General features: G+C 43.4%; 1 protein-coding gene across 9 annotated transcripts in view; it reads right to left on the reverse strand.

The window, feature by feature from the left end:
- LOC117355504 (A-kinase anchor protein 5-like) overlaps nucleotides 1-26,804 on the reverse strand; it is a 114,055-nt gene that overhangs the window by 29,468 nt on the left and 57,783 nt on the right. For 8 of the 9 annotated variants that reach the window (XM_033934173.1, XM_033934177.1, XM_033934178.1 and 5 more), the window contains 3 exons: nucleotides 26,502-26,615; nucleotides 24,855-24,968; nucleotides 10,681-10,845 (listed from right to left, as the gene is read on the reverse strand). In XM_033934173.1, the coding sequence (XP_033790064.1) occupies nucleotides 10,681-10,845; nucleotides 24,855-24,968; nucleotides 26,502-26,615 (393 nt within the window). The remainder of the gene's footprint in view (nucleotides 1-10,680; nucleotides 10,846-24,854; nucleotides 24,969-26,501; nucleotides 26,616-26,804) is intronic. The other variant, XM_033934174.1, reaches the window with a different exon arrangement.

Genomic DNA, 26,804 nt, shown 5'->3' on the forward strand with positions numbered 1-26,804 from the left:
ACCAACAGAGGATCCAAAGACTCTCAAAAATGTTTGTAAAATAAGTTTGTATAGCCATCAAGCTCTGGCGATTTTCCGGCCTTCAACTGTTTAATAACCCCCAATACCTCTCCCAACGTAATGGGTTCATTAAGGGGCACCTTATCTGCTAAAGACAACCTAGGCAGATTCACCGTATCCAGATAATACGACAAGCGATCAGAACCCGCCCGATCTATGTTACTATAAAGAGCAGAATAATAAGAAAGAAACACTCGCCGAATGGCCAGATCAGTACAATGGCTCACCCCCTCCAAGTCCTTAATGTGGGTAATGGTCACCCTGATCTGCTTCAATTTAATAAACCAAGCCAACCGGGAGTCCACCTTGTTATTATATTCATATACTGTTTGATGAAGTCTAGAGCACAAAAACTCTATTTCTTCCATCTGCAGCAAAGAAATCTACTCGCGGACTCTTTGGAGCCTCTCATATATACGAGAGTTTTGGTATCTCTGATGCAACCTCCCAAAGTGCAGCAATTGTTCCCATAGGGTCAAAGACCATTGCGCCCGCCACTTCTTTTTTTGTGCCCCCTATTTGATCAAAACACCCCGGATCACCACCTTCAGGGCATCCCACAAAATAGCATCACTGACCGTATCATTATCATTATGCTGAAGATAAGAGACAATAGTGTTATCTACGGTACTTCCTGTACCACTTTGGTATCTTTCAACAACGACTCATTGAGCCGCCAGAATTTTAAACCCCCAATAGCCTGCACAGGAGATACAAACAGGAGCATGATCAGATATTTGAATTTGGCCAATTTCTTCTTGCTGAACTCCACCTCACAAGTTATGATGGGTCCAAACCCCATCTATTTTAGCATATGAATTATATACATGTGAATAATGTGTGTAAGTCTGTTGCGTGCTATTCATCAACCGCCAACAGTCTACCAAGCCCATCAAAGACAACAAAGCCCTACGGGGAGCCTTAGATGACGCTCTCTGTCCCCCGGTGGAATGATTAAGGTGTACATCAGGAGTAACATTAAAATCTCCCCCTAGATATACAGAACCCACTGCGAATTCAATAGAATCAAAAATCGCTGCAGGATTAGTATTCGGCCCATAGATGTTAATGATAGTAATACTCTGCCCCTGTAGGGAACCCTTAAGAACCAAACACCTATCCACAGTGTCCCGATATACCTGAGTGACCACCAAACTAAAACCCTTCCGAATACTTATGGCAAGCCTGCCAACTTTCTTATGAGCCTGCACCCCCTGAGACCAAATCTGATCAAAATAAGGCGATCGTAAAACTGCAACATCAAGGGGCCGTGGGTGTGTCTCCTGGAGCAGACAGATATCCCAGCCCATTTTCACCAGTTCATGAAACACTATACTCCTTTTACCCAGACTATTTATCCCATTAACATTCCATGACCCAATATTAAGTAGTTTACCCCACACACACACAGCCCCCCCTCCAAGAACCCTCCCTGCCCCCTCCCCCACCCGTCTCTGTGCTGATCCCTGTCCTGCCAGAACAGATAGCCTGTAGAAAGTGCAATCCCTCACAGAAGGCTACCAACACACAAATGCTTCCTCTAACCCACTCATAGGTAGCACTGAAACCCACGAAAGACCCCCCTCTACACATTCCCAAAACCAAATCCCATCCTACACCACCACCTCTCCACTTCAACACCCTCATTTAAGGTAACACCAAAACATAGAGGAGTCCTTCCAATACTGCCCTCACCCCTAGTATACCCCACCACAAAAGATACTGAAACAGAGCAAACACTCATTCAAGTTTTCAAGTTTATTAGGATTTTATATACCGCCTATCATGGTTATCTAAGCGGTTTTACAATCAGATACTCAAGCATCCTCAACATACACTCCCCACTCCAATGCATTAAAGTAGTGAGCGTACCCCCATAGGTCAAACAAACCACTCAACTCAACAAACAGTAAACATAGAAACATAGAAAGTGACGGCAGAAAAAGGCCGAGGCCCATCGAGTCTGCCCACACCGCTGACCCACCCCCCCTATTTAATCGCTCTCTGATGACCTTTCCCTCGTAGAGATCCGACATGAGCATCCCATCTGTTCTTAAAATCCGGCACGCTGCTGGCCTCGATCACCTGCACTGGGAGCTTATTCCAGCTGTCAACCACTCTTTCGGTGAAGAAGTACTTCCTGGTGTCGCCATGAAACTTCCCGCCCTTTATTTTCAGCGGGTGTCCTCTTGTGGCGGAGGGTCCTTTAAGAAGGAAAATATCATCTCCTCCCTCGATACGACCAGTGACATACTTAAACGTCTCAATCATGTCTCCTCTCTCCCTGCGTTCTTCGAGAGAGTATAGCTGCAATTCGTTCAGTCTTTCTTCGTATGATAGATCTTTAAGCCCCGAGACCATCCTGGTGGCCATCCGCTGTACCGACTCGACTCTCAGTACATCTTTACGGTAATGTGGCCTCCAGAATTGTACGCAGTACTCCAGATGAGGCCTCACCATGGTTCTGTACAAGGGCATTAGGATGTCGGGCTTCCGACTAACAAAGCTTCTCCGGATACAACCCAACATTTGCCTAGCCCTGGATGAGGCCTTCTCCACTTGATTGGCCGTTTTCATGTCTTCACTGATGATCACCCCCAAATCCCGTTCTGCTGTAGTCCTTGCTAAGGTTTCACCATTTAATGTGTACGTTCTGCACGGATTATTGTTGCCCAGGTGCATGACCTTGCATTTGTTAGCGTTGAAGCTAAGCTGCCAGGTCGAGGACCAAAGTTCCAATAAAACCAGGTCTTGCGTCATGCTGTCGGACAGACTGCCGTTACCCACAATGTTACATAGTTTGGCATCATCGGCGAATAATGCTATTTTACCTTGAAGCCCCTGAGTCATGTCTCTTACGAATATGTTGAAAAGGATCGGGCCCAAGACCGAGCCCTGCGGCACCCCACTGGTCACCTCCGACGTTTTAGAGATGGTACCATTAACCACCACCCTCTGAGTTCTTCCACTCAGCCAATCGTGGACCCATGCTGTAAGTGTTTCACCTAATCCCATTGATTTCATCTTGCCCAATAGCCTGCGGTGGGGGACGCTATCAAAGGCTTTGCTGAAGTCCAAGTACACGACGTCCAGGGATTCTCCCATATCTAGTTTCCTTGTTACCCAGTCAAAGAAACTGATGAGATTGGATTGACAGAACCTACCCTTGGTGAATCCATATTGGTGGGGATCGCGTAGTTCCTCCTCGTCTAGTATCATGTCTAATTTGCGTTTGATGAGTGTTTCCATGAGTTTACTCACTACCGATGTGAGACTCACCGGTCTGTAATTCGCAGCCTCTGTCCTACAACCCTTTTTGTGCAGAGGAACGACGTTAGCTGTTTTCTTTTTTTTTAAATTCTTTATTTAAATTTTCAAATAAACAACAATTGTGCTTAACAGGCAATATACGATATTAATACATCCAATATTAGTAGTCATGATATTTCAAAAACTTGATACAAAATAAATCCATTTTCATTATTGGATCAATATATTTAACAAAAAGAAGTAAACCATACTTTTTATTCAAACATAGTCCTCAATAAGGGAGGAAGGAGACTAAGAAAGAGAAATTCTTCCAGGAAAGATCACAATTTAAAGTTTTACAGGAAATTAAGTGAAAACCGATGGTTTAATAAAAATAGACTTGAGTTATACCGAAAATCACTGTGGTGCAAATGAAACACCTTTTCCCTCTAAAAAGAAACGTAACTGCTGAGAATCATAGAAAATGTATCTATTGTTTTGATATACAACAAAACATTTACAAGGGAATCTTAACTGAAAAGAAGCTCCTAATGATACAACTTTATCCCTGTATGTAAGAAATTCTTTCCTTCTAATCTGGGTCCATTTTGAAACATCCGGATATATACCGTATTTGCCGGCGTATAAGACAACTTTTCAGTACCTTAAAATCCTCCCCAAAGTCGGGGGTCGTCTTATACACCGGGTGCTGTTTACATTCCCTTACTTTACATGCCCTAACATCTCCTTCCTTACCTCCTGTCTGACTTCTCTGACTTCTAATACTGTTAAAGGAAACCTTAATAACTAAAGGTTTAAGCACTGTTACTAGCGATCCAAACTGGTCTGACATAAACGATGCTAATTCCCCAAATAATGGAAATCATTATTCACCTATAAATATTAGCAAACAAGAGGATCTGGAGCCAGAATCACGTTCTATACGATACGCCCCTGGGTCGGCTCTGCTTACAAAACCCAACTGGTGTGGGAGGGGTACAATTTGCTGCTTCTTCAGACCAGAGCCCAGGGGCCCCGCCTTCTGCACTTTTCCCCCGCCCACCAGCCCGCCTCACCTTTTGCCTCCGCCTACCACGCAGCGGGCCGTCAAAGCGCAACCAATGAGAGGAGACTTAGCTCGCTCGCCCACCAGTGAGCCCGCGCAATGGATTGAAGTCGTGTTGCCGGCCGGGTTAAGCTCGCCCTGGGGTTCGGAGAGCGAGGCGTGCTACGGGGGAGGGGAGCCGGTGCCGGGATGTGGTGGTTAGACGGAGCGCTGTTCCGGTGAGTAGTGGGTCCGCCGGCGGGCTTTATCCTTTCTGCTCCGCTTCCTAACTGTGGGGGGTCTGGTGATAATAAGGTCTTTTCTTAGCCAGTTTATTTAAAAAGATAAATAAACCAGGTTTTGCTATAGGAATGCGTGCACATGTCGGGTCTGTGCAGCTCTGGGGGGAGGGGGTAAGTAAACATTTGAATTAAAATTGTTGAAATAAATTCTGATGTTCTTTTAAGTTTTATTTGTTGTGCAGAAGGTGTGCGGAAGAAGGGGTAGTCTTATACGGCGAGTATATAACAAACTCTATATTTTAACTGTAAAAGTTGGGGGGTTGTCTTATACGCCCAGTCGTCTTATACGCCGGCAAATACGGTATATATTCTTTCTCCCAAAAAAGAAACTTGTTTTAAACCATAATACAATTTCAAAATCATTTCTTTATCCTGATAAAATACCAGGGATACTATCAGTGTAGCTCGTCCGGACAATTCGAGATTTGATGATTCTAAGAAAGTTATTAAATCTTGTTCAGTAGTTGTATCAGACTCTTTTATTGTCCTTTTTAAATAGTAAATCTTCTGCAAAGGTGGAATATTCATTTCCGTAATTTTCAATATGGAAACCAGGAAATCCTTAAATAATTCCCTAGGAGTTTTAAGTTTAGACATAGGAAAATTTAAAATCCTCAAATTTAAACTCCTATTTTGATTTTCCAAGTTTTCAATTTTGCGAAGAAGAAAAGCTTTGTCCTTTGCATTCTGGTTATTTAAAGATTTAATCTCAGTTATAGATTTTTCAATATCTCCTACTTGTTTTGCTTGATCACAAGAAACAATTTCCAATTTATTAACTTTAGTAGAAACTTCAGCCATCAAGGAAATAAATCCAATACATACAGTTTGTAGATTTTCACGTTAGCTGTTTTCCAGTCCAAGGGCACTATTCCCGTGCTCAGGGACAGATTGAAGAGTATTGATAACGGCTCCGCTAGGACGTCCCTGAACTCACTGAGCACCCTGGGATGTAGATTGTCCGGCCCCATTGCTTTGTTCACCTTGAGTCTTGATAATTTGTCGTAGACGTCTCCGGAAGTAAACTCAAAATCCCGAAACGGGTCTTCTGAACTTTGCTTTGCCTGCAACTGTGGACCTGACCCCGGTGCCTCGCAGGTGAAAACAGAGCAAAAATATTCATTCACCGTGGACCTCATCTGGGGCAGCCTCCTTGGAGCGGCTGGGGCACGGGCAGTGTGTCTGGGAGGGAATGCATGGATGGGAGAACATCGCAGGGGAGGAGACATAGGCATCCTGGGACTGTCGGCCAGAAGAAGCCCTTTCTGGATACGTCAATCGCTCCTCCTAAACTTACTTGCTCCACTTCATCACTGACGCTGACCCATTCTGCTTCTATTCCTTTCTCTCCTCTCTTCTACCTTCCAAAGTATTTAGATCAATGCTGTCTTTTTAAAATGTTTATTTTATTTTTATTTTTCCTCTAACTCTACTTTTCACTTCACTATTACCCTCCAGGTACTTTAGTTAGATTGTGAGCCTTCGGGACAGTAAGGGAATTTTCCAAGTACCTTTCTTATTTCTAATCTTAATGTATATTTTCTGTAAACCGCTTAGAACCTAACGGATGTAGCGGTATATAAGAAATAAATTACATTACATTACATTACATTTAGTAGTTCGGCTTTGTCTGAATCTGATTCTACATATTTCCCATCTGATTTCCTAAGGCATACTATCCCATCAGTGTTTCTTTTTCTGTCACTAATATACCTGAAGAAGGATTTGTCGCTCTTCTTAATGTTCCTTGCTAGGTTTACCTCAGCTTGATGCTTGGCCTCTCTGACTGCTGCTTTCACCGCTGCAGATTTGGCCATGTATTCCAATTTAGCCTCCCTTGTCTCTGAATGTTTGTAAGAAATGAATGCTGATTTCTTTTCTTTACAGAGATCTGAGATCTCTGCGGTGAACCATTGGGGTCTATTGTTTCTTCGCCGTTTGCTTGCTGATTTGATGTATCAGTTCGTTGCTACATGTAGGGTAGATTTCAAGGTTGACCACATATCCTCCACATTATTGGCCACAGCTTGGATTTGTAGTGTGTGATGGACGAAATCTCCCATGCGTTTGAAGTCAGCGCCTCGAAAGTTGAGTACTCTGGGTGCCATGCTTGATCTAGTGAAATCTTTCTTGAGGTTGAACCATATCATGTTGTGGTCACTGGAGGCTAACTTATCGCCTACCGAGACCTCCGATACGCTTTCTCCGTTGGTGAGTACCAGGTCCAATATTGCCTGTGCCCTAGAGGGCTCTGATACCAGTTGTTTGAGTTGTGCTCCTTTAATGGTGGATAATAGCCTTCTGCTGGCGCTGGTTGTCGCTGTGAGCGTGTTCCAATCTGCATCCGGCATGTTGAAGTCCCCTAGCAGTACAGTGTCCCCCCTTAAAGTGATATTCTCTATGTCATGGATTAATTCTATGTCTTTGTTTTCCAGCTGTCTTGGTGGTCTATAAATTACACCAAGATACAGACACTTTTCTTTGCCTCTGGCTAGGTTTACCCAGAGGGATTCTCCGGAGTACTTGACCTCCGTGATTCTCGTAGTTTTAATGTCCTCCCTAGTGTATAGTGCTACTCCTCCTCCTAACTTGCCCTCTCTGTCTCGACGAAGTAAGTTGTAACCCGGTATAGCCATATCCCACCCATGAGAGTCCGTGAACCAACTTTCGGAAATCACCACCACATCTAGGTCAGCATTTATTATCTCGGTCTCCAGTTCCAGGATTTTATTGCCTAAACTGTGTGCATTGACATACATAGCTCTCCCTGCCTTGTAATTGCTATGGGGAGTTTCCCGTCCGAGTTATTTTGCCCCCTAATGAATTGTTTGCAATGTGAGCATTTATTGCGGACTCAGAATTATTTGTAATGTGAGTACTTACCTCGGACTTGGTATTGTTAGTATTATTAGCAAAGTGAGCACTTACCTCAGACTCAGAAGTGGAGCTGTGACTCTCCTCCTCAGGATAGTTACCTACTGCACAGGAACCCTCCCCCAACTTACCTAGTTTAAAGCCCTTCTAAGCAGACGGGCTAGTCGGTGTCCGAAGACGTTCTTACCCCTGCTGGTTAGATGAAGTCCGTCTGGTCCCTGAAGTCCCTGTAGTGCCTCTCCATGGTTCAGGAATCCGAAGTTCATCTCCCTGCACCATCCGTGTAGCCACTCGTTGGTCCTCTGGAAGCGCTCATCTCTGGCTCTTCCCTTGCCTCTAACTGGGAGGATCGATGAGAAGACCACCTGTGCTCCCGTCTGCCTCAGCTTCTCACCCAAGGCTCCAAAGTCAATGGCTATATTCTCCGGGGTGTTCCTGGCTGTGTCGTTCGTTCCGACGTGGATAAGAAGCATGGGGAAGTGGTCCTGGGGCGTGAGTAGTCTATCTAGACAGGCGGTAACATCTCAGATCTTGGCTCCAGGCAGACAGCATACCTCCCTTGACTGTATATCTGGTCTACAGATTGGTCCCTCGGTGCCCCTCAGCATGGAGTCCCCAATGACCACAACTCTGCGCTTCTTCGGGGGGGGGGGGGGGATGATCATAAGTCTCTGGAACTGGAGCTTCGGGTTGGACCTCATCCTGTTCCTCGTTGGCAGTCCCATCCTGTAGTATCTGGAATCTGTTCTTCAGGGTGAGGTGGGGGGTAGATGTAAAACTGCCCTGTTGGTATAAAAAAGAAGAGGATGAAGAAATTGAAGAAGGGAGGATGGGTCTCCTCTGCTTACCTGTGGAGGAGGTCACCAGGTGATATTCTCACATTTTTCATTTAGTATAATCTTTTGTTAACCGCATTGAACTCAAGGCTATGCGGTCTAGAAATCTGCTGTTATGTTATGTTATATTTACTGAGGTGGAGAGAGTCGCCATGTGATCCTCTGAAATCGAGACCCAGGCCCCCAATTCACTGACCACAGAACAGAGCTCTGCAAAGGACGCCTTTACATCCATGTAGACCCCAATCATCTCATTCTTTAACTCCCGGAACCAAGCTTGCATAGATTTTGTAACTGCTGCACCTTCCTCAAAAGGTTGATCCTGGATCCCTTCATCTTCTGACTCCGAGTGAGCCGTGTGCCCTGCCGCCATCTTTCTTTTCTCCACAGTCCCCCCGGGCAACTCTGAACTCAATTTTTCTCCAGCATCTCCCATATATTTAAACTTCTTGAGCCGTTTCTGCGTCGCCATCACTCAATAGGCACAAAGGCGTTCAAAAACGTGAAGTATCAAACCACTGGAAGCTATTAACACCACTTTTCTCACAAACCCCGACAGAGCTCTTTCGCTAAGCAGCCATTCACCAGGATGACGTCACTTCCTCTCTCTCTCTCTGTTTCTTTTTTATCATTCTCCTCAAGTTATCATAGTCTCCTTTTTTAAAGCTAAATGTTATTTTATTAGATTTCCTGTGTTAACTTATTCCAGGGATTATATCAAATCTGATGATGTTATTATGATAACTGTTATCAAGCAGCCCAAGCACCATTACCTCCCACACCAATTCATGCGCTCCACTATGAAGTAGATCTAGAACTGCTTTGCCTCTTGTTGGTTCCTGAACCAGCTGCTCTGTAAAGCAGTTCTTGATTTAATCAAGGAATTTTTATCTCCCTAGCATGCCCTGTTGTTACATTTACCAAGTCAATATCAGGGTAGTTGAAATCACCCATTATTATTGAGTTACCCAGTTTGTTAGCTTCTCTAATTTCTGATAACATTTCAGCATCTGTCCATTCATCCTGGTCAGGCTGATGGTAGTACACTCCTATCACTCTCCTTTTCTCCTTTACATATGGAATTTCTATGCATAGAGATCCCAAGGTGTGTTTCTGCTCCTATAGAATTTTCAGTCCATTCAATTCAAGGCCCTCTTTAGCATATAATGCTACACCTCTACCAATTTGATCCAGTCTATCACGGTGATATAGTTTGTATCCCGGTATGACAGTGTTCCATTGGTTATCTTCCTTCCACCAGGTCTCAGAAATGACTATTATAGTTATCTTTTCACTTAGTGCAATATATTCTAACTCCCCCATCTTGTTTCTTAGGCTTCTGGCATTTGCATACAGACATTTCAAACAATGTTTAACATATCTATTTACAATTTGCTGAGCTGTTGATATGGATAATTTGCAATCTTTATTATCAGCCTTCTCTGTATTTAAGGAAGTCTGGTCTACTGTGGTCTGTACAGTATTTGTCATCACATTATTTAATATTATAAAAACACAAGCATTCATACTTAAATACTTTTCTTTGCTCATGTATATCGACTGATGGTACTTTGGACCAAACATTTTAGCTCAGTAACCTTATTCCATGCTTACCTTCCTAGGAGTCAAAACTTGGAATGGCCTTACAGAAAAGACCAGAACTGAACCTTGCCACATCATCTTCTGAAGAAAAACCCATCTGTTTAATACTTAATCTCCTTTACCTTCTCTTCTCTCCCTTTCCCTTTCTCTCTTCCTCCTCTCTCCCCTCTTTTTCTCTCCCCTTCCTCTCCCTCTTACCTATCCACCTCCTCTCTCTCCCTCCTCTTTCTCTCCCCTCTTACCTCTCTTTACAATCGCTTGAGCCTGTATAGGTATGAGTGACACACAAATAGAAGATTAGATTAGATTTTGCCATCTGTTCTCAGTTTTGTAATCAGATGTTTTTCTTTAAAGGAAATGCATCATACATAGTGTATAGTGTCCTTATAACTACATATCTACCTACATTATATTCAAAAAAAGTTGACAGTATAACAAAAATATGAAGCTACAACATTACACAAATTCGCACAAATACAAGTTTACACAAATACAACATTCCACAAATACATTACACAAATACAATATTACACAAATCCACATTACACAAATACAACATTACACAAATCCACACAAATACAAGTTCTCTTCCAAATTCCCTTACGACCACTGCCCTATCCTCCCTATTCTACCACCTTGTCTCTTGTTCAACCATGGTGTCTCTGCTCCAGAGTAACCAGGCATATGTTTATTCACTTCTCTATCAACATACCTATTTCTGTCACAGCTTCTCTCATTTCAGGCTCTTCTGTTACTGTTTCACTGCGCATCTCAGCTACTATCTCTTCTCTTAATGTTTCACTGCGCATCTTAGTTACTATCTCTTCTCTTGCTGTTTGTCTGCACAATTCAGCTACCATCAATTCTTCAATCTCATCTGGAAATGGTAACAGTGGAAATCAGACTATACAATGCACTTAAATGATAGTACATAACCAAAGTCAGGTCATGGTGAATGTTCTCATGCCAACCAATGGAACAATAATGTAAGTTGAGATCTATGTAAACCAGCAGTAGTTGTATTATAACATCTCTAAACAGCTAATAAATTCAACAAACTCTAACAACACATTCTTGTTTAATTAAGCTCCTGTACTACAAATGCTAGGCTTTAGTAACAGTTAAGCAGAAGTATGTTAGAACTACAGGCTGGTTAGTCTGACCTCTGTGGAAATGAAATTAATAAAAATGCTTCTAAAATAGAGCACAGTGAGGTTTCTGGAATCCAGTGGATTGCAGGACTTAAGGCAGGACTGGCAGATGTAACAGGAAGAAAAAAATAAATAAATTTGGAGCACTTACAAGGGAGAGGCAGGAGGGAAATGCTAGGAGCTGCTCAGAGGTTGGGCACATGCACAGAGCCAGTGAGCTGCAGGGAGATCAGAGAGACGAGAAGAGTCTGCAACAGGAAGCTTAGCTGTTATTGTGTAGCATCTCCTATGTTGTTTCCTGACTAGTGTTTATTGCTTGTATTTACTGCTTTCTCAATAAAAATTATTTGCAAAAAAAAAAGAACCCCAGGACTGTTATTGTGAGCTTGAGGAGAGCAGAAAGTTTAAGGCAACACATGGAATTGATGAGGAAATGGTGTGTTTCTGCTGAGTGTATCTGTTTGTCTGCTCTGCAGTTTGTGTGTGTGGAAGTAGTGGATATTTTTGAAATAATATTTACTGCAAATGTTTGATTTCATGAGAAATGCTGCAAATTAAACTTGCTTATGGGCTGTTCAGATGAGATGTGTACTGAGAAAAATGTAAAGCAGCATTCAGCTGAGTCTGTGTGAGTTGTGGGTCAAGAACTTATTTGATATCTGCTGGTTCTCATAATTTACAGAGATTTCTAAATTAAGTTTAGAGGTATATTTCAAAGGAAAATTGATAAGAACCTTAAAATATATTTCAGAATTTAAACTTGTTTTTTTCTGACTCCTGTTGCTAAAAAGAAGTATAGAGAGTTTTAATCCCTTCATTGTTTAAGACCATTGATTCAACTCAGATTGCCTAATATTATTGGTGTCTAAGGCAAATGTTTTTTTAAATTTAATTTAGTATTCAGCTATTTTTCAGCTGGAGTGCATTCCTGCAGTCTTTTCTGATTACTAATCTGCTGAGCCCTTAACCAGTATACACCATTATGTGAAGTTTGGAGAATAAGAACATAAGAATAGTTTTACTGGGTCAGACCAATAGTCCATCATGACCAGTAGCCTTATTGGGTCTGACCAATGGTCCATCTAGCCCAGTAGCCTGTCCTCACAGTAGTCAATCCAGGCAAAACCCCAAATAGTAGCAACATTCCATGCTACTGATCTAGAGCAAGCAGTGGCTTCCCCCATGTCCGTCTCTATAGCAGACGATGGACTTTTCCTCCAGGAGATAGTCTAAACCTTTCTTAAAAACAGCTACATTAACCGCTCTGATCACAACCTCTGGCAATGCATTCTAGAGCTTAAATATTCTCTGAGTGAAAAAAATATTTCCTCTTATTGGTTTTAAAAGTATTTCCCTGTAACTTCATTGAGTGTCCCCCTAGTCTTTGTAATTTTTGATGGAGTACAACTTTGATCCACTTATACCCGTTCTACACCACTCAGGATTTTGTAGACTTCAATCATGTCTCCCCTCAACTGCCTCATTTCCAAGATCAAGAGCTCTAATCATGTTAGTCTTTCTTCATATGAAAGGAATTCCATCCCCTTAATCATCTTGGTCACTCTTCTTTGAACCTTTTCTAGTTCTGCTATATCTGTCTTGAGATAATATAACCAGAATTGAATGCAGTACTCAAGGTGAAGTCGCAACTTGGAGCAATACAAGAGATCACTCTTAAAGTTTTAGACCTTAGCTTTGGAGGCCAATGTTATGCCAATTTTTAAAAAGGGTTCCTATAAAATTGGAACTACGAGTGAGGTGATTAAATCTGCAGATAACACTAAACTGTTCAAAAGTTGTTAAAATGTATTCAGATTGTGAACAATTGTAGGCAGACCTTAAGAAATCGGAAGACTGGGCATCCAAGTGGCAGATGAAATTTAATGTGGACAAATCACCATTGAATTACCCAAAAGAATTGTTTCAGATTGTGAAGCAACTAAATAGTGGTGGGGATAATGTATTGCAAGTAATACCATTTACACCAGATGAGTTCAATAATTACTCTGGGCTGAAAATTGACACAATTATAAGGGGGATACCTCAAGTGCAAGATTCAGTTGCAACAAGTCGGAATGCTTTAGTAGTGTGGGATACTTTTGAGTGTGCAGATCCCCAGTTGGTTGTTAAATTACTGGGAACTTGTAGGCCAACCATAGCTTCAGGTAACCTGTGCTCTCCCCAAACTGTTGCAAGAATTACACAGTCAATTAGGCATTGTACTTACAAAGATAATGAATCTTAGCCTGTGTGAAGGGGTTGTGCCAAAATTATAGAAAATTTCTACAGTTAAGCCACTGATGAAAGATGTAAATGTTGGGAATGGAGAGCTTAAAAATTATATACCTGTTGCATCAGCACTAGTTTTAGCAAAAATGCTTGAAAAACTGGTGTATAACCAATTTGAACATATTCAGAGATGCAATATCCTGGATCCTCAACAATACGCTTTTTGTTCTGGCCATAATACGGAAACTCTGCTAGTATTAGTGCTAGATTGATGAGATAAGATGCGGATTTGACAAGGGGTATGAATATGTCATGGTGTCCTTAGACATCACTGAGGCCTTCTACACTTTAGATCATAGTGTCTTATTGCAGCGATTAAGTTCCTGTGGGGTGCAGGGGTGGTCTATTTGTGGTTTCAATCCTTTCTTCCTTATCGGCAGTACTATTCAACATTTATCTTGTACCATTGTGAGCGCTATTGTGTGATTTGGATGTATCATACAGGATATATGCTGATGATTTGCTGCTTTTCTTATTATGGAAGAGTCGTTGGTCTTAACTCAACAGAAGTTGGATTCTGTTCTAGTTAAGTTAAGGCATTGCATGTGCAAGAACAAGCTAATGCTAATGGTGCAAAAGACTAAGGTGATGCATTTGGTCAGAACTAAGGTGATGCATTTGGTCAGAACTTTTTGAAAATCCACCCTCGGAGCAGCTCCACTGCCATCGGGAGCTGCCCCAGCGCCTCAACACTCTTCCTGCTGCTGGACTCCTGCCCGGGACGGTGTGGGAGTCGGACTTCGCCTCCCGACGGCCCTAGCGGCACCTACTTTTAGAAAATCCACCCTCGGAGCAACTCCACTGCCATCGGGAGCTGCCCCACCGCCTCAACACTCTTCCTGCTGCTGGACTCTTGCCCGGGACGGTGTGGGAGTCGGACTCCACCTCCCGACAGCCCTAGCAGCGCCTACTTTGAGAAAAATCCACCCTCAGAGCAGCTCCACTGCCATCGGGAGCTGCCCCAGTGCCTCAACACTCTTCCTGCTGCTGGACTCCTGCCCGGGACGGTGTGGGAATCGGACTCCGCCTCCCGACAGCCCTAGCAACGCCTACTTTGAGAAAAATCCACCCTCAGAGCAGCTCCACTGCCATCGGGAGCTGCCCCAGTGCCTCAGCACTCTTCCTGCTGCTGGACTCCTGCTCGGGATAGTGTGGGAGTCGGAATCCGCTTCCCGACAGCCCTAGCAGCGCCTATTTTGAGAAAAATCCACCCTCAGAGCAGCTCCACTGCCATCGGGAGCTACCCCAGCGCCACAGCACTCTTCATGCTGCTGGACTCCTGCTTGGGACGGTGTGGGAGTCAGACTCCGCCTCCTGATGGCCCTAGCGGCACCTACTTTGTGAAAATCCACTCTTGGAGCAGCTCCACTGCCATCGGGAGCTGCCCCAGTGCCTCAGCACTCTTCCTGCTGCTGGACTCCTGCTCGGGACGGTGTGGGAGTTGGACTCCGCCTCCCGACAGCCCTAGCAGCGCCTACTTTGAGAAAAATCCACCCTCCGAGCAGCTCCACTGCTATCGGGAGCTGCCCCAGTGCCACAGCACTCTTCATGCTGCTGGACTCCTGCTCGGGACGGTGTGGGAGTCGGACTCCGCCTCCCGACGGCCCTAGCGGCACCTACTTTTTGAAAATCCACCCTTGGAGCAGCTCCACTGCCATCGGGAGCTGCCCCAGCGCCTCAGCACTCTTCCTGCTGCTGGACTCCTGCTCGGGACGGTGTGGGAGTCTGACTCCGCCTCCCGACGGCCCTAGCGGCACCTACTTTTTGAAAATCCACCCTCGGAGCAGCTCCACTGCCATCGGGAGCTGCCCCAACACCTCAGCACTCTTCCTGCTGTTGGACTCCTGCTCGGGACGGTGTGGGAGTCGGACTCCGCCTCCCGACGGCCCTAGCGGCACCTACTTTTTGAAAATCCACCCTCGGAGCAGCTCCACTGCCATCGGGAGCTGCCCCAGCGCATCAGCACTCTTCCTGCTGCTGGACTCCTGCTCGGGACGGTGTGGGAGTCGGACTCCGCCTCCCGACAGCCCTATCTGCACATAACCGTTTAAAAAAAAACAAAAAAACTAATCCACTGCCTTGGTCTGTGTGGGAGTTGAACTCCACCTCCCGAGAGTCCTAGGTGCGCAAAACTCTATTAAAAAAAAAAAAATCTATACTCGGGAACGCGGGGTAGTGGAACTCCGACTTCTGACAGTCGTAGCTGCGTAAAAAAAAAAAGAAGAAAGAGCTTCCCACTTCTCACCATGAAGCCACCCTCGTGCTTTTTTCTCCTCCTACTTTGCTTCTCTCTCAACACCACCCTTTGTGTTATACCTCCCTCTCCAAATCTTCTCATCTCTGCGAGTCCCAACAATATCTGCCCTGGCTTCAAAATCCCCACGCTGATTCGCACCAGATCACATCCCCCCAAAAAGAACCCCTGAAGAATCAACCACGCTTCTTTAAAGCTTGTTTCCCCGGCCAATCTCCCCAACCTTGCCTCTGACTCACTCACCCCAGTCCCAACACTTTATTGCAATGCAAGATCCGCTTGCAACAAGATTCAAATTCTGAAGGACCTACTCGAGGATTCTGACCCCGGTTTCTTATGTATTACGGAATTATGGATTAAAAAAGATGACCAATTTACACAAAATGAACTCTGCTGCCATGGCTACCAAGGTCTCTTCTCACCCAGATCTAGCCGCAAAGGAGGTGGCCTGGCAATTCTCTACAAATCTTTCTTCGATGTTCAGCTCCTCGAAAGGGGTAGCCACACCTCACTAGAATATATGCTAGCCTCTGTCAATGATGAACTTCACCCTCACCACTGGGCATCCTGCTCCTATATCGCCCACCTACCCCTTGGAACAATTCCTCCGAACTCGTCCTCGAAACCATAACAAACGCCTTCCTCAAATTTCAAAGACTATTGATCATTGGGGACATCAATCTCCACCTAGACGACATCACCAGCAAGGATACGACAGAATTTATTAACTTCCTCACCTCCCTGGGCCTCCCCCACCCTGCACCATCCCCAACCCATGAAAAGGGTCACACACTAGACCTCATTAGCTTCCTCGATCTAACCTCTCATAAGACATCAGTTGATGACACTCGCTGGGAACATGTCCCCTGGTCTGACCACTTCTTAGGTGCTTTCTGTCTCCCCATCTTCATGTCGCATCTTGGGGATCAACCCCGCATCTCCTACCCCATTACCTACTGCAAAAAAATTACAAGCGACCTGTTCTGGTCTAAATTTCTCAACCTATCCTCCACTGCCCCTAAGCCTACAGACTCAGGTACTAACTGGCATAACTGGGTCGCTCTCTCCGAATCTACCTACCACTCCCTCGCCCCTCTCTCCACCAAATCCATCTCCTACCCCCACAAGGCCCCTTGGTACTTCCCTTACCACAGAGAACTAAAACAGAAATGTCGTGCTCTGGAACGCATATGGAAAAAATCAAAATGCCCCATAGACAGACAGTCCTGGAGAATCAATATTAAGCTGTACAATACAGCGCTAAAAAAAGCAAGGAAGAACTTCTACGGTGACAAAATCTCCAGATCCAGCAATCAAAATAGTACACTATTCAACATCTGGCGCTCCCTAACCTCCAAAAGAGACCCCACCCTGCTCCCCTCTTCTCCTTCAGCCGACGTTCTAGCAAAATTCTTTAACGATAAGGTCTCTACCCTGAGATGCTCCTTCCCTCCCTCAGTCTCCTACAATTCCCTGGTACCCACTGACTCCATTCCCACCCTAACGGTCTCCAACCCTATCCCAGCTGAAAGATCTTGGACTACCTTTGAACACGTATCAGAATCCCTGGTCCTCAAACTCTGCCTCAAACTGAAATCCTGTAACTGTTCCTTGGACCCATTCCCTTCCTACCTATATGAGAACATTCCCGCACAGGCCATCTCTTCTATCACTAACCTCATAAACTCTGCCCTTCATTCGGGCCTTTTCTCCCCAGAAATGGGTCTTATTGCCTTGACCCCACTACTGAAAAAATCTGACCTTGACTCTTCCATACCTTCCAGCTACCGCCCAATTGCAAATATCCCTCTCTTAACCAAAATGCTAGAGTCTATCATTTCTACCCAACTCTCATCATACTTAGAGAGATTCTCTATTTTCCTACCCTATCAATATGGCTTTCGTCCCAACTTCAGCACCAAATCCCTACTGTCCTCCCTGATATCAAAGGTTCAACAACTTCATTCTCGAAACAAATTCGCCGTCCTCCTACAATTTGACCTTTCTGCTGCTTTCGACGTTGTCCACCATGACATCCTTGTCTACCAACTCTCTGAGATAGGCATTAACTCCACAGTCCTAGACTGGTTCTCAAAATTCCTTCGCTCTCGTTCTTACATTGTCAGCATGAATGGCACCACATCCTCCCCCTGGAAACCAAATTGTGGAGTCCCGCAAGGCTCTCCCCTATCTCCTATCCTTTTCAACATCTATATGTCCTCCCTCAAACTCCTCCATCTATCCCCCCTTGAACAATTTACACTTACGCTGATGACATCCTCGTCCTCCTCGAGACCGATTCGAACCTCACCAACCTGTCTAAAAACATATCCTCCTGTATACTGAACCTACAATCCTGGGCTCACACCGTGCAAATGAAATTGAACGAGTCCAAAACAAGACTTCTCTGGCTCGGCCCAAAACTAGACCAACTATCCACCTCCGTCCCACTGCCCTCTGGCTCCACTCTGCAGCTTGAGTTTTCGAGCAACATTCTGGGCGTCATCATTGATTCCACTTTGTCTTTCAACGACCACTTCCAATCCTTGGTAAAAAAAAATGCTGAGGAAAGTTAGATGCTTCCATCAAAACCATTTTACCCTCCTTGTCCAATCCATCATCCTTTCCAGATTAGACTACTGCAACTCTATCTACTTAAGCCTAACTAAGAAAAACCTTCATAGACTTCAGCAGATTCAGAATGCTGCAGCCAAGCTCATCTTCGCTAAACGTAAATTCGACCATGTCTCTCCACTCCTGTCCAAACTTCACTGGCTTCCGATAATCGCCAGGGTCCACTTTAAATGTGCCTGTCTAGCTTTCAAGATCCTCCACGGTATCCTCCCTCCCTTTATCCCTCTTACTTGGATTTCTTCAAACCCTAACTCCACTAGACCCCCCCACAAATTAAAACTTTCCTTCCCCTCACTAAAAGGCATTACCCATTCAGGAAAGCAGGGGACCTCCCTCCCCTTCAGAATCACTGAGCTCTGGAACAGCCTTGCCTCCCCTCTTCGGAACTTGAGCTCTCTCCAAGTTTTCCGCAAGCATCTGAAAACCTGGCTTTTCTCAAAAATGTAAGCCTCTCTCCAACTTTGGTATCCCAAGTCCTCAAAATCTCTTCATATCTGGCTTCCCTAGTCCTCTAAATATTCCTCATTCTTCGACCTCTAACCCTTTATTGTAGTTCCATCCTATTACATCTTCTGTAAACCGTGCCGAGCTCCACGAACATGGAGAAGATGCGGTATACAAACCTAAGGATTAGATTACATTAGATCTACAGTGAGATCACCTGCATCTTTGAGTATGTTGGACACTGTTATTCAGCTGTCCTCGGAATTTTGTTATCTTGGCGTTGTTCTTGATTTGTATCTAACATTAAGGCAGCATGTGTTAAGTTTGATTGAAAGGGTGTACTATAAAGTGCACTTAGTAAGCAAGCTGTACCATTATGTATCATGAGGGGATTTCAAAAGTATACTCCAGACGTTAGTGCTGTCTGTATATGATTACTGTAAGGTGGTACTGTTAGGTGTTCCAAGGGTGGTGTTGAAAGCTCTACATATAGCACAAAACTCTGTTATTCAGGTGTTATTCCGGCTCCAGAAAAATGAACATGTAACAGATTATTATTTCAAGCTTTATTGGATGAAAATTTAGTTCAGAATTAAATATACCATATTTTTCGCTCCATAAGATGCACTTTTTCTACCCCCCAAAAGGGGGTGGAAATAAGGGTGCATCTTATGGAGCGAATACCCTCCCCGTAGGTAGCCCCCCGTACCATTTTTAAAGTCCCCTTCCTGCGCTCTTGCCTGTCTCCTTCGCTGGACGGCTCTTCTTCAGTTCTGCGTACGGGGATTGCCTGTGCTGCCTATGGGGGTGTGTGCCTCTGCTGCCTATCAGAACTGAAGAAGAGCCGTCCAGCAAGAGAGACAGGCAGGAGCATGGAAAAGGGACTTAAAAAAAGGGAGGGAGGGGGGAGTGAGAGTGGGAGCTTTTTCATGTTGCAGTTCAGAGGAGTGGAATAAGCTCCTATTTTACATTATATATAAAAAAAATTTGTATGCTTTTAAGAATGATATCTCTTTTGTTGTGTGAAATACACAGTATGAGATGATGGACGTTGAAAACCTGAGTTGTGTAAGGTTGCTTGAGATTGATTTTTGGCATAGGAGAAGTGATTGGTGCTGTTATTATTGTCAGGCTGGTATTTAATTTAGAATTTTATGTAGAATGTTACGTATATTTTTTACTTTTGTAAGATGTTTGAAATGTTTGTGAAGCTCTATTATGTGTGTGTTGTTGTACTTTGCCTTGTAAAAGGCGGATTCTAAATAAACAAACCATAAATGCAAAGTGATGGACGTTGGGAAGAATAACCCAAATCACAGTTACTGGATGCTAGAGTCCACCTTGGGGGTTAGCACCCAAGAAAAGGATCTGGCTGTCATTGTAGACAATATGATGAAACCTTCTGCCCATTATGCAACGGCGGCCAAAAAAGCAAACAAGATGATAGGAATTATTAAAAAAGGGATGGTTAACAAGACTAAGAATGTTATGATGCCTATATATTACTCCATTGTAAAACCTCACCTGGAGTATTGCTTTCAATTCTGGTCTCCTTATCTCAAGGAAGATATAGTGGCAATACTGGACCTGGTACTCACCAACAGAGACAGTGTCTCGGAGGTATCAGTAGGAGACACGCTGGCCTCCAGTGACCATAACATGATATGGCTCAACCTCAGGAAAGGCTTCTCTAAATCAAACACAGCGACGAGGGTCCTCAACTTTAGGGGTGCAGACTTCGACCACATGAGAGACTTTGTCCATCAAGAGCTGCGTAACCATGCAGAAACTGACAATCCGGAAACTATGTGGTCAAATCTGAAATCCATCCTGAACGAAGCAACTAACCGCTACATAAATACAGTAAGCAAACGCCGGAGAAACAAAAGACCACAATGGTTCAGCAAGGAAATTTCGGACCTCATTAAAAAGAAAAAAAGAAGCATTTATCACCTACAAACATCTTGGAAAGAGGGAGGTAAAAGAAGACTATCTGGTCAGATCTAAAGCTGTCAAAAAGGCAGTCAGAGAGGCCAAGCTCCGAACAGAAGAAGATCTAGCACGGAACATTAAAAAAGGGGATAAATCCTTCTTCAGGTACATTAGCGACAGGAAGAGAAACAAAGATGGGATAGAACGCCTTAGGCAATCAGACGGAAACTTTGTAGAATCTGATTCTACCAAGGCAGAACTACTAAACGAATACTTCTGCTCAGTATTCACCTGTGAAGCGCCGGGAGCTGGTCCACAACTACAGACAAGAGACAGCCAAAAAGACCTGTTTCCAGATTTCGAGTTTACACCCAGTAGCGTCTACTACGAACTTTCAAGACTCAAAGTAGACAAAGCCATGGGACCAGACAATCTACACCCCAGGGTGCTCAGAGAGCTGTGTGAAGTTCTGGCGGAACCACTATCCGTGCTCTTCAATCTTTCCATGCGCACGGGAAGAGTACCCCTGGACTGGAAAACAGCTAATGTAATTCCACTCCACAAAAAGGGCTGCAGAACAGAAACAGAAAATTACAGACCGGTGAGTCTCACATCCATAGTGTGCAAACTCATGGAAACACTGATCAAACAGAAACTCGACAAAATTCTAGACGAAGAAAATCTACGTGATCCCCACCAACACGGATTTACCAGGGGAAAGTCCTGCCAATCTAATCTGATTGGCTTCTTTGACTGGGTGACTAGTCATCTGGATGCCGGGGAGTCCCTGGACGTGATATATTTGGACTTCAGCAAAGCTTTTGACAGCGTCCCACACCGCAGGCTGTTGAACAAACTAAAATCGATGGGATTAGGGGATACACTCACTACATGGGTTAGGGATTGGCTAAGTGGTAGGCTTCAAAGGGTGATGGTAAACGGTACCCCCTCCAAAACGTCAGCCGTGACGAGTGGAGTACCACAAGGCTCCGTCTTAGGGCCGATTCTATTCAATTTATTCATAGGAGATATGACCCAAGGGCTTAGAGGAAAAGTATCACTGTTTGCCGACGATGCCAAACTATGCAACATAGTAGGTAAAAGCAGTGTGCCTGACAGTATGACGCAGGACCTACGACAGCTGGAACAGTGGTCGTCAACTTGGCAGCTAAGCTTCAATGCTAAAAAATGTAAAGTGATGCATCTAGATAAAAAAAATCCACACAGAACTTACACACTAAATGGTGAAACCTTGACCAGGACCACAATGGAACGTGATTTGGGAGTGATCATTAGTGATGATATGAAGGCTGCCAATCATGTGGAGAAGGCTTCATCCAAAGCAAGACAAATGATGGGCTGCATCCGTAGGGGTTTTGTCAGCAGAAAACCTGAAGTCATAATGCCGCTGTACAGATCCATGGTAAGACCTCATCTGGAGTATTGTGTTCAATTCTGGAGACCACACTACCGGAAAGATGTGTTGAGAATAAAGTCGGTTCAGCAAATGGCTACAAGGATGGTCTTGGGGCTCAGGGATCTCAAGTATGAAGAAAGGCTAAAAAAGCTGAGGATATACTCACTGGAGGAACGAAGAGAGAGGGGAGACATGATTGAGACCTTTAAGTATATTACGGGACGTACAGAGGTGAAAGAAGATATCTTCTGTCTTACAGGGCCCTCGGTCACCAGAGGGCACTCGCTGAAAGTCAGGGGAGGGAAATTTCATGGTGATGCCAGGAAGTATTTCTTCACCGAAAGGGTGGTCGATCATTGGAACGAGCTACCTCAGCAGGTGATTGAGGCCAACAGCGTGTCAGATTTTAAGAGAAAATGGGATATTCATGTGGGATCTCTAGGGGAGTAAAAGTCAGAGAGTGGGTCATTGGTATGGGCAGACTTGATGGGCTGTGGCCCTTTTCTGCCGTCAATTTCTATGTTTCTAGAAAAGGTTCAAAGAAGAGCAACCAGGATGGTAAAGGGGGTGGAACTCCTTTCGTATGAGGAAAGACTAAAATGGTTAGGGCTCTTCAGCTTGGAAAAGAGACAGCTGAGGGGAGATATGATTGAAGTCTACAAAATCCTGAGTGGAGCAGAACAGGTACAAGTGGATCAATTTTTCACTCCTTCAAAAATTACAAAGACTAGGGGACACTCAATGAAGTTACAGGGAAACACTTTTAAAACTAATAGGAGAAAATATTTTTTTCACTCAGAGAATAGTTAAGCTCTGGAACACATTGCCAGAGGTTGTGGTAAGAGTAGGGCAGGATTAATTCATCGAGGGCCCCTAGGCACACAAGTACACTGGGCCCCTTGCCCCGCCCCACTCCACCTTGCGCCCAGGTGGAAACAGGAAGCTGCATCAGAGGGAAGCTTTGGGCAAGCAGCACCGCTTGCACAATTACAGTTCCTGTTGCCTTTCTTACCAGCATTGCTTGCTTGTCTTACTTTCTGTCGATTGGGAGGGGGCCGCATTGCCGATTGGGGTGGGGCCCGCGTTGCTGATTGGGGGGGTGGCCCACGTTGTCGATCGATGCTAGAGGGGTCCATCGCCATTTTGAAAAAACAATGTTGATGCCTTCCTTCATCAGGCCCCCCTGACCTAGGCATGTGCCTACTTGGCCTATTGGTTAATCCTGCCCTGGGTAAGAGTGGATAGCATAGCTGGTTTTAAGAAGGGTTTGGACAATTTCCTGGAGAAAAAGTCCATAGTCTGTTATTGAGAGACATAGGGGAAACCACTGCTTGCCCTGGATAAGTAGCATGGAAAGTTGCTATTTTTTATTTTTGGCCAGGTACTAGTGACCTGGATTGGCCACCGTGCAAAAGGGATACTAGTCTTGAAGGATATTGGTCTGACCCTGTAAGGCTATTCTTATGTTTTTATATTCTTAAAGAGGGCACCATACTCCATTGGTGAAGGAAGAGGAACTGAAAGATTTGATTCACATCCTTTTACAACAATTTGCAAGCACAGATTGATCACCAAGCTGTGTTTATGTAACAGAACTATCATTATTTCTGTATAAACTCCCCAACCCCTATCTGTCCCTTTTGTTTGGCTGTCTATCCTAATTAGGCTGCAAGTCCTTCTGAGCAGGGACCATCTATTACATGTTGAATTTAAAATGCTGAGTGTGCCTTTCAGTACTACAGAAATGATAAATAGTAGTAGTAGGCCACTCCACTCCATAGGATTTCTAAGGAAAAGGTGGCATGGATAAGCAAATTAAAAAGGCTATATAGTATTTTATCTGCCTTCTTTTTATGTTTATTTATTGCTACTTTGGAAGAAATGGGGGAGAGGGAATATATGCTAGAGACATCTAAATACCTCTATGACATAAATGCACAGAAGGTGAATTGAAAAGAAACTCTGGAAGGGACATAAAATGAAGTTGAAAAGAGACAAGAGAAGAGACTCAGGAGAAATCTAAGGAAATACTTCTTCATGGAAAAATTGGGGAATTGTGAAATGGTCTCCTGGTGGAGATAAATACCGTTATCTGAATTCAAGAAGGACCAGAACAAGTACATATGCTTTCTAAGGGAGAGAAAGGGATAGTGGATAGTATGGATGGGTGATTTCTTCACCTGTCTTCATTTTCTAAGTTTCTGTCTAAGTGTTTCTTATCAGTCTTCCAGTAAACCATAGTCTGTTCAAAATTCAGCTGTATGATTATCTGCCTTCAGTATGATTACATCTGTGTAACTCTCTTCTCAGATCTCTAGATTGTTTCCTCCAAGGACTGTGATGCCCTGAGCCAAGGTTTGCACTGGTGATCTTCCCAACACCACAATGTGGTATCTCTTTCCTTCCCCTGCACCCCACCTATGATCCAGTATTTTCCTCTCTCTTTCAAGTCTCCCCTCCTGATGGAACAAGTGAGGTACTGGCTCAGAGAACTGATGATAAAAGGCATCAAAATACCAGTCTGGCATCTATCCCTCTAGAAGTCTAAAAGTAGGACAGACTGTAATTTTAATGTCCTTTATCACCAGTGAACTGGACCAGGGCCTTACCTGGTCCATAGGTTAAGCCAGCCCTGTGTTCCCCATCTGCTTCAACATACAATCCACACCACTATTGCTCATCCACAAGTGCATTCACTCTACAGCTCCACATTACTCCTCCTCATGCAAAGTTCATCTGGCAAGTTGATTCTTCTGTCTGCATACCTAGCTCTATCAGAGCAGTATCCAAAGTGTCTCCTGTTTTCTCTTCTTTTGTTTCAGCATTTTTATTTATACTATCACTGCGTATCACAGCTACCATTGATTCTTCAATCTCACCTAGAAATGGTAACAGCAGACAACAGACTATGATGCACATAAATGATAGTATTTAACCAAACTCAGTTCACTATGAATGTTCTTATCCCAACCAGGCAAAACTCTAGTGTTCAGGACCACTACAGACATCTACAAGACATCTCTCTCTCTCTCTGCCTTAGATCAATACTTTATAGAATTTTTTAAAAACTTTTCCTTCCATGTATATTGTTTATTATTGAAACCTTTAAGATACTTAAATGTATCTATATATCTATTATCTCCCTTTCTTCCCTCTCAACTACATTATTTCTTTGGCGTCATTTTTACTCATCTTTCTTCTATACATCCAAACCATTGCTAAAATATGTTATTTCTTTATTTATAACCACCAAAAGTCATTCCTTCCTTTTCATTAAAAGTTCATCAGATACATTGCTTCTTCTATCAGTATACCTATTTCTATCACGGCAGAATCCACCGCTTCTCCTCTTTCTCCTTCTTTTGTTTCAGTGTTTTCATTTACTGTTTCCCTGCGTATCTCAGATACCATTGATTCTTCAATCTCACCTAGAAATGGTAACAGCAGACAACAGACTATGATGCACATAAATGATAGTATTTAACCAAACTCAGTTCACTATGAATGTTCTTATCCCAACCAGGCAAAACTCTAGTGTTCAGGACCACTACAGACATCTACAAGACATCTCTCTCTCTCTCTGCCTTAGATCAATACTTTATAGAATTTTTTAAAAACTTTTCCTTCCATGTATATTGTTTATTATTGAAACCTTTAAGATACTTAAATGTATCTATATATCTATTATCTCCCTTTCTTCCCTCTCAACTACATTATTTCTTTGGCGTCATTTTTACTCATCTTTCTTCTATACATCCAAACCATTGCTAAAATATGTTATTTCTTTATTTATAACCACCAAAAGTCATTCCTTCCTTTTCATTAAAAGTTCATCAGATACATTGCTTCTTCTATCAGTATACCTATTTCTATCACGGCAGAATCCACCGCTTCTCCTCTTTCTCCTTCTTTTGTTTCAGTGTTTTCATTTACTGTTTCCCTGCGTATCTCAGATACCATTGATTCTTCAATCTCACCTAGAAATGGTAACAGCAGACAACAGACTATGATGCACATAAATGATAGTATTTAACCAAACTCAGTTCACTGTGAATGTTCTTATCCCAACCAGGCAAAACTCTAGTGTTCAGGACCACTACAGACATCTACAAGACATCTCTCTCTCTCTCTGCCTTAGATCAATACTTTATAGAATTTTTTAAAAACTTTTCCTTCCATGTATATTGTTTATTATTGAAACCTTTAAGATACTTAAATGTATCTATATATCTATTATCTCCCTTTCTTCCCTCTCAACTACATTATTTCTTTGGCGTCATTTTTACTCATCTTTCTTCTATACAGCCAAACCATTGCTAAAATATGTTATTTCTTTATTTATAACCACCAAAAGTCATTCCTTCCTTTTCATTAAAAGTTCATCAGATACATTGCTTCTTCTATCAGTATACCTATTTCTATCACGGCAGAATCCACCGCTTCTCCTCTTTCTCCTTCTTTTGTTTCAGTGTTTTCATTTACTGTTTCCCTGCGTATCTCAGATACCATTGATTCTTCAATCTCACCTGGAAATAGTAACAGTGAAGAACAGACTATTATGAACATATATGACAGAATTTAACCAAATTCAGTTCACAATGAATGTTCTTATCTCAACCGATGGTAAAATTGTGTAAGTTGAAGATTTACACAAATCAGCAATAGTTGAATATGCTGTTTAGAAGTAGCATAAACCAACAAATTCTAACACCAGA

Source organism: Geotrypetes seraphini, chromosome 2, assembly GCF_902459505.1.
Source record: "Geotrypetes seraphini chromosome 2, aGeoSer1.1, whole genome shotgun sequence".
In the NCBI taxonomy this organism is placed as follows: domain Eukaryota; kingdom Metazoa; phylum Chordata; class Amphibia; order Gymnophiona; family Dermophiidae; genus Geotrypetes; species Geotrypetes seraphini.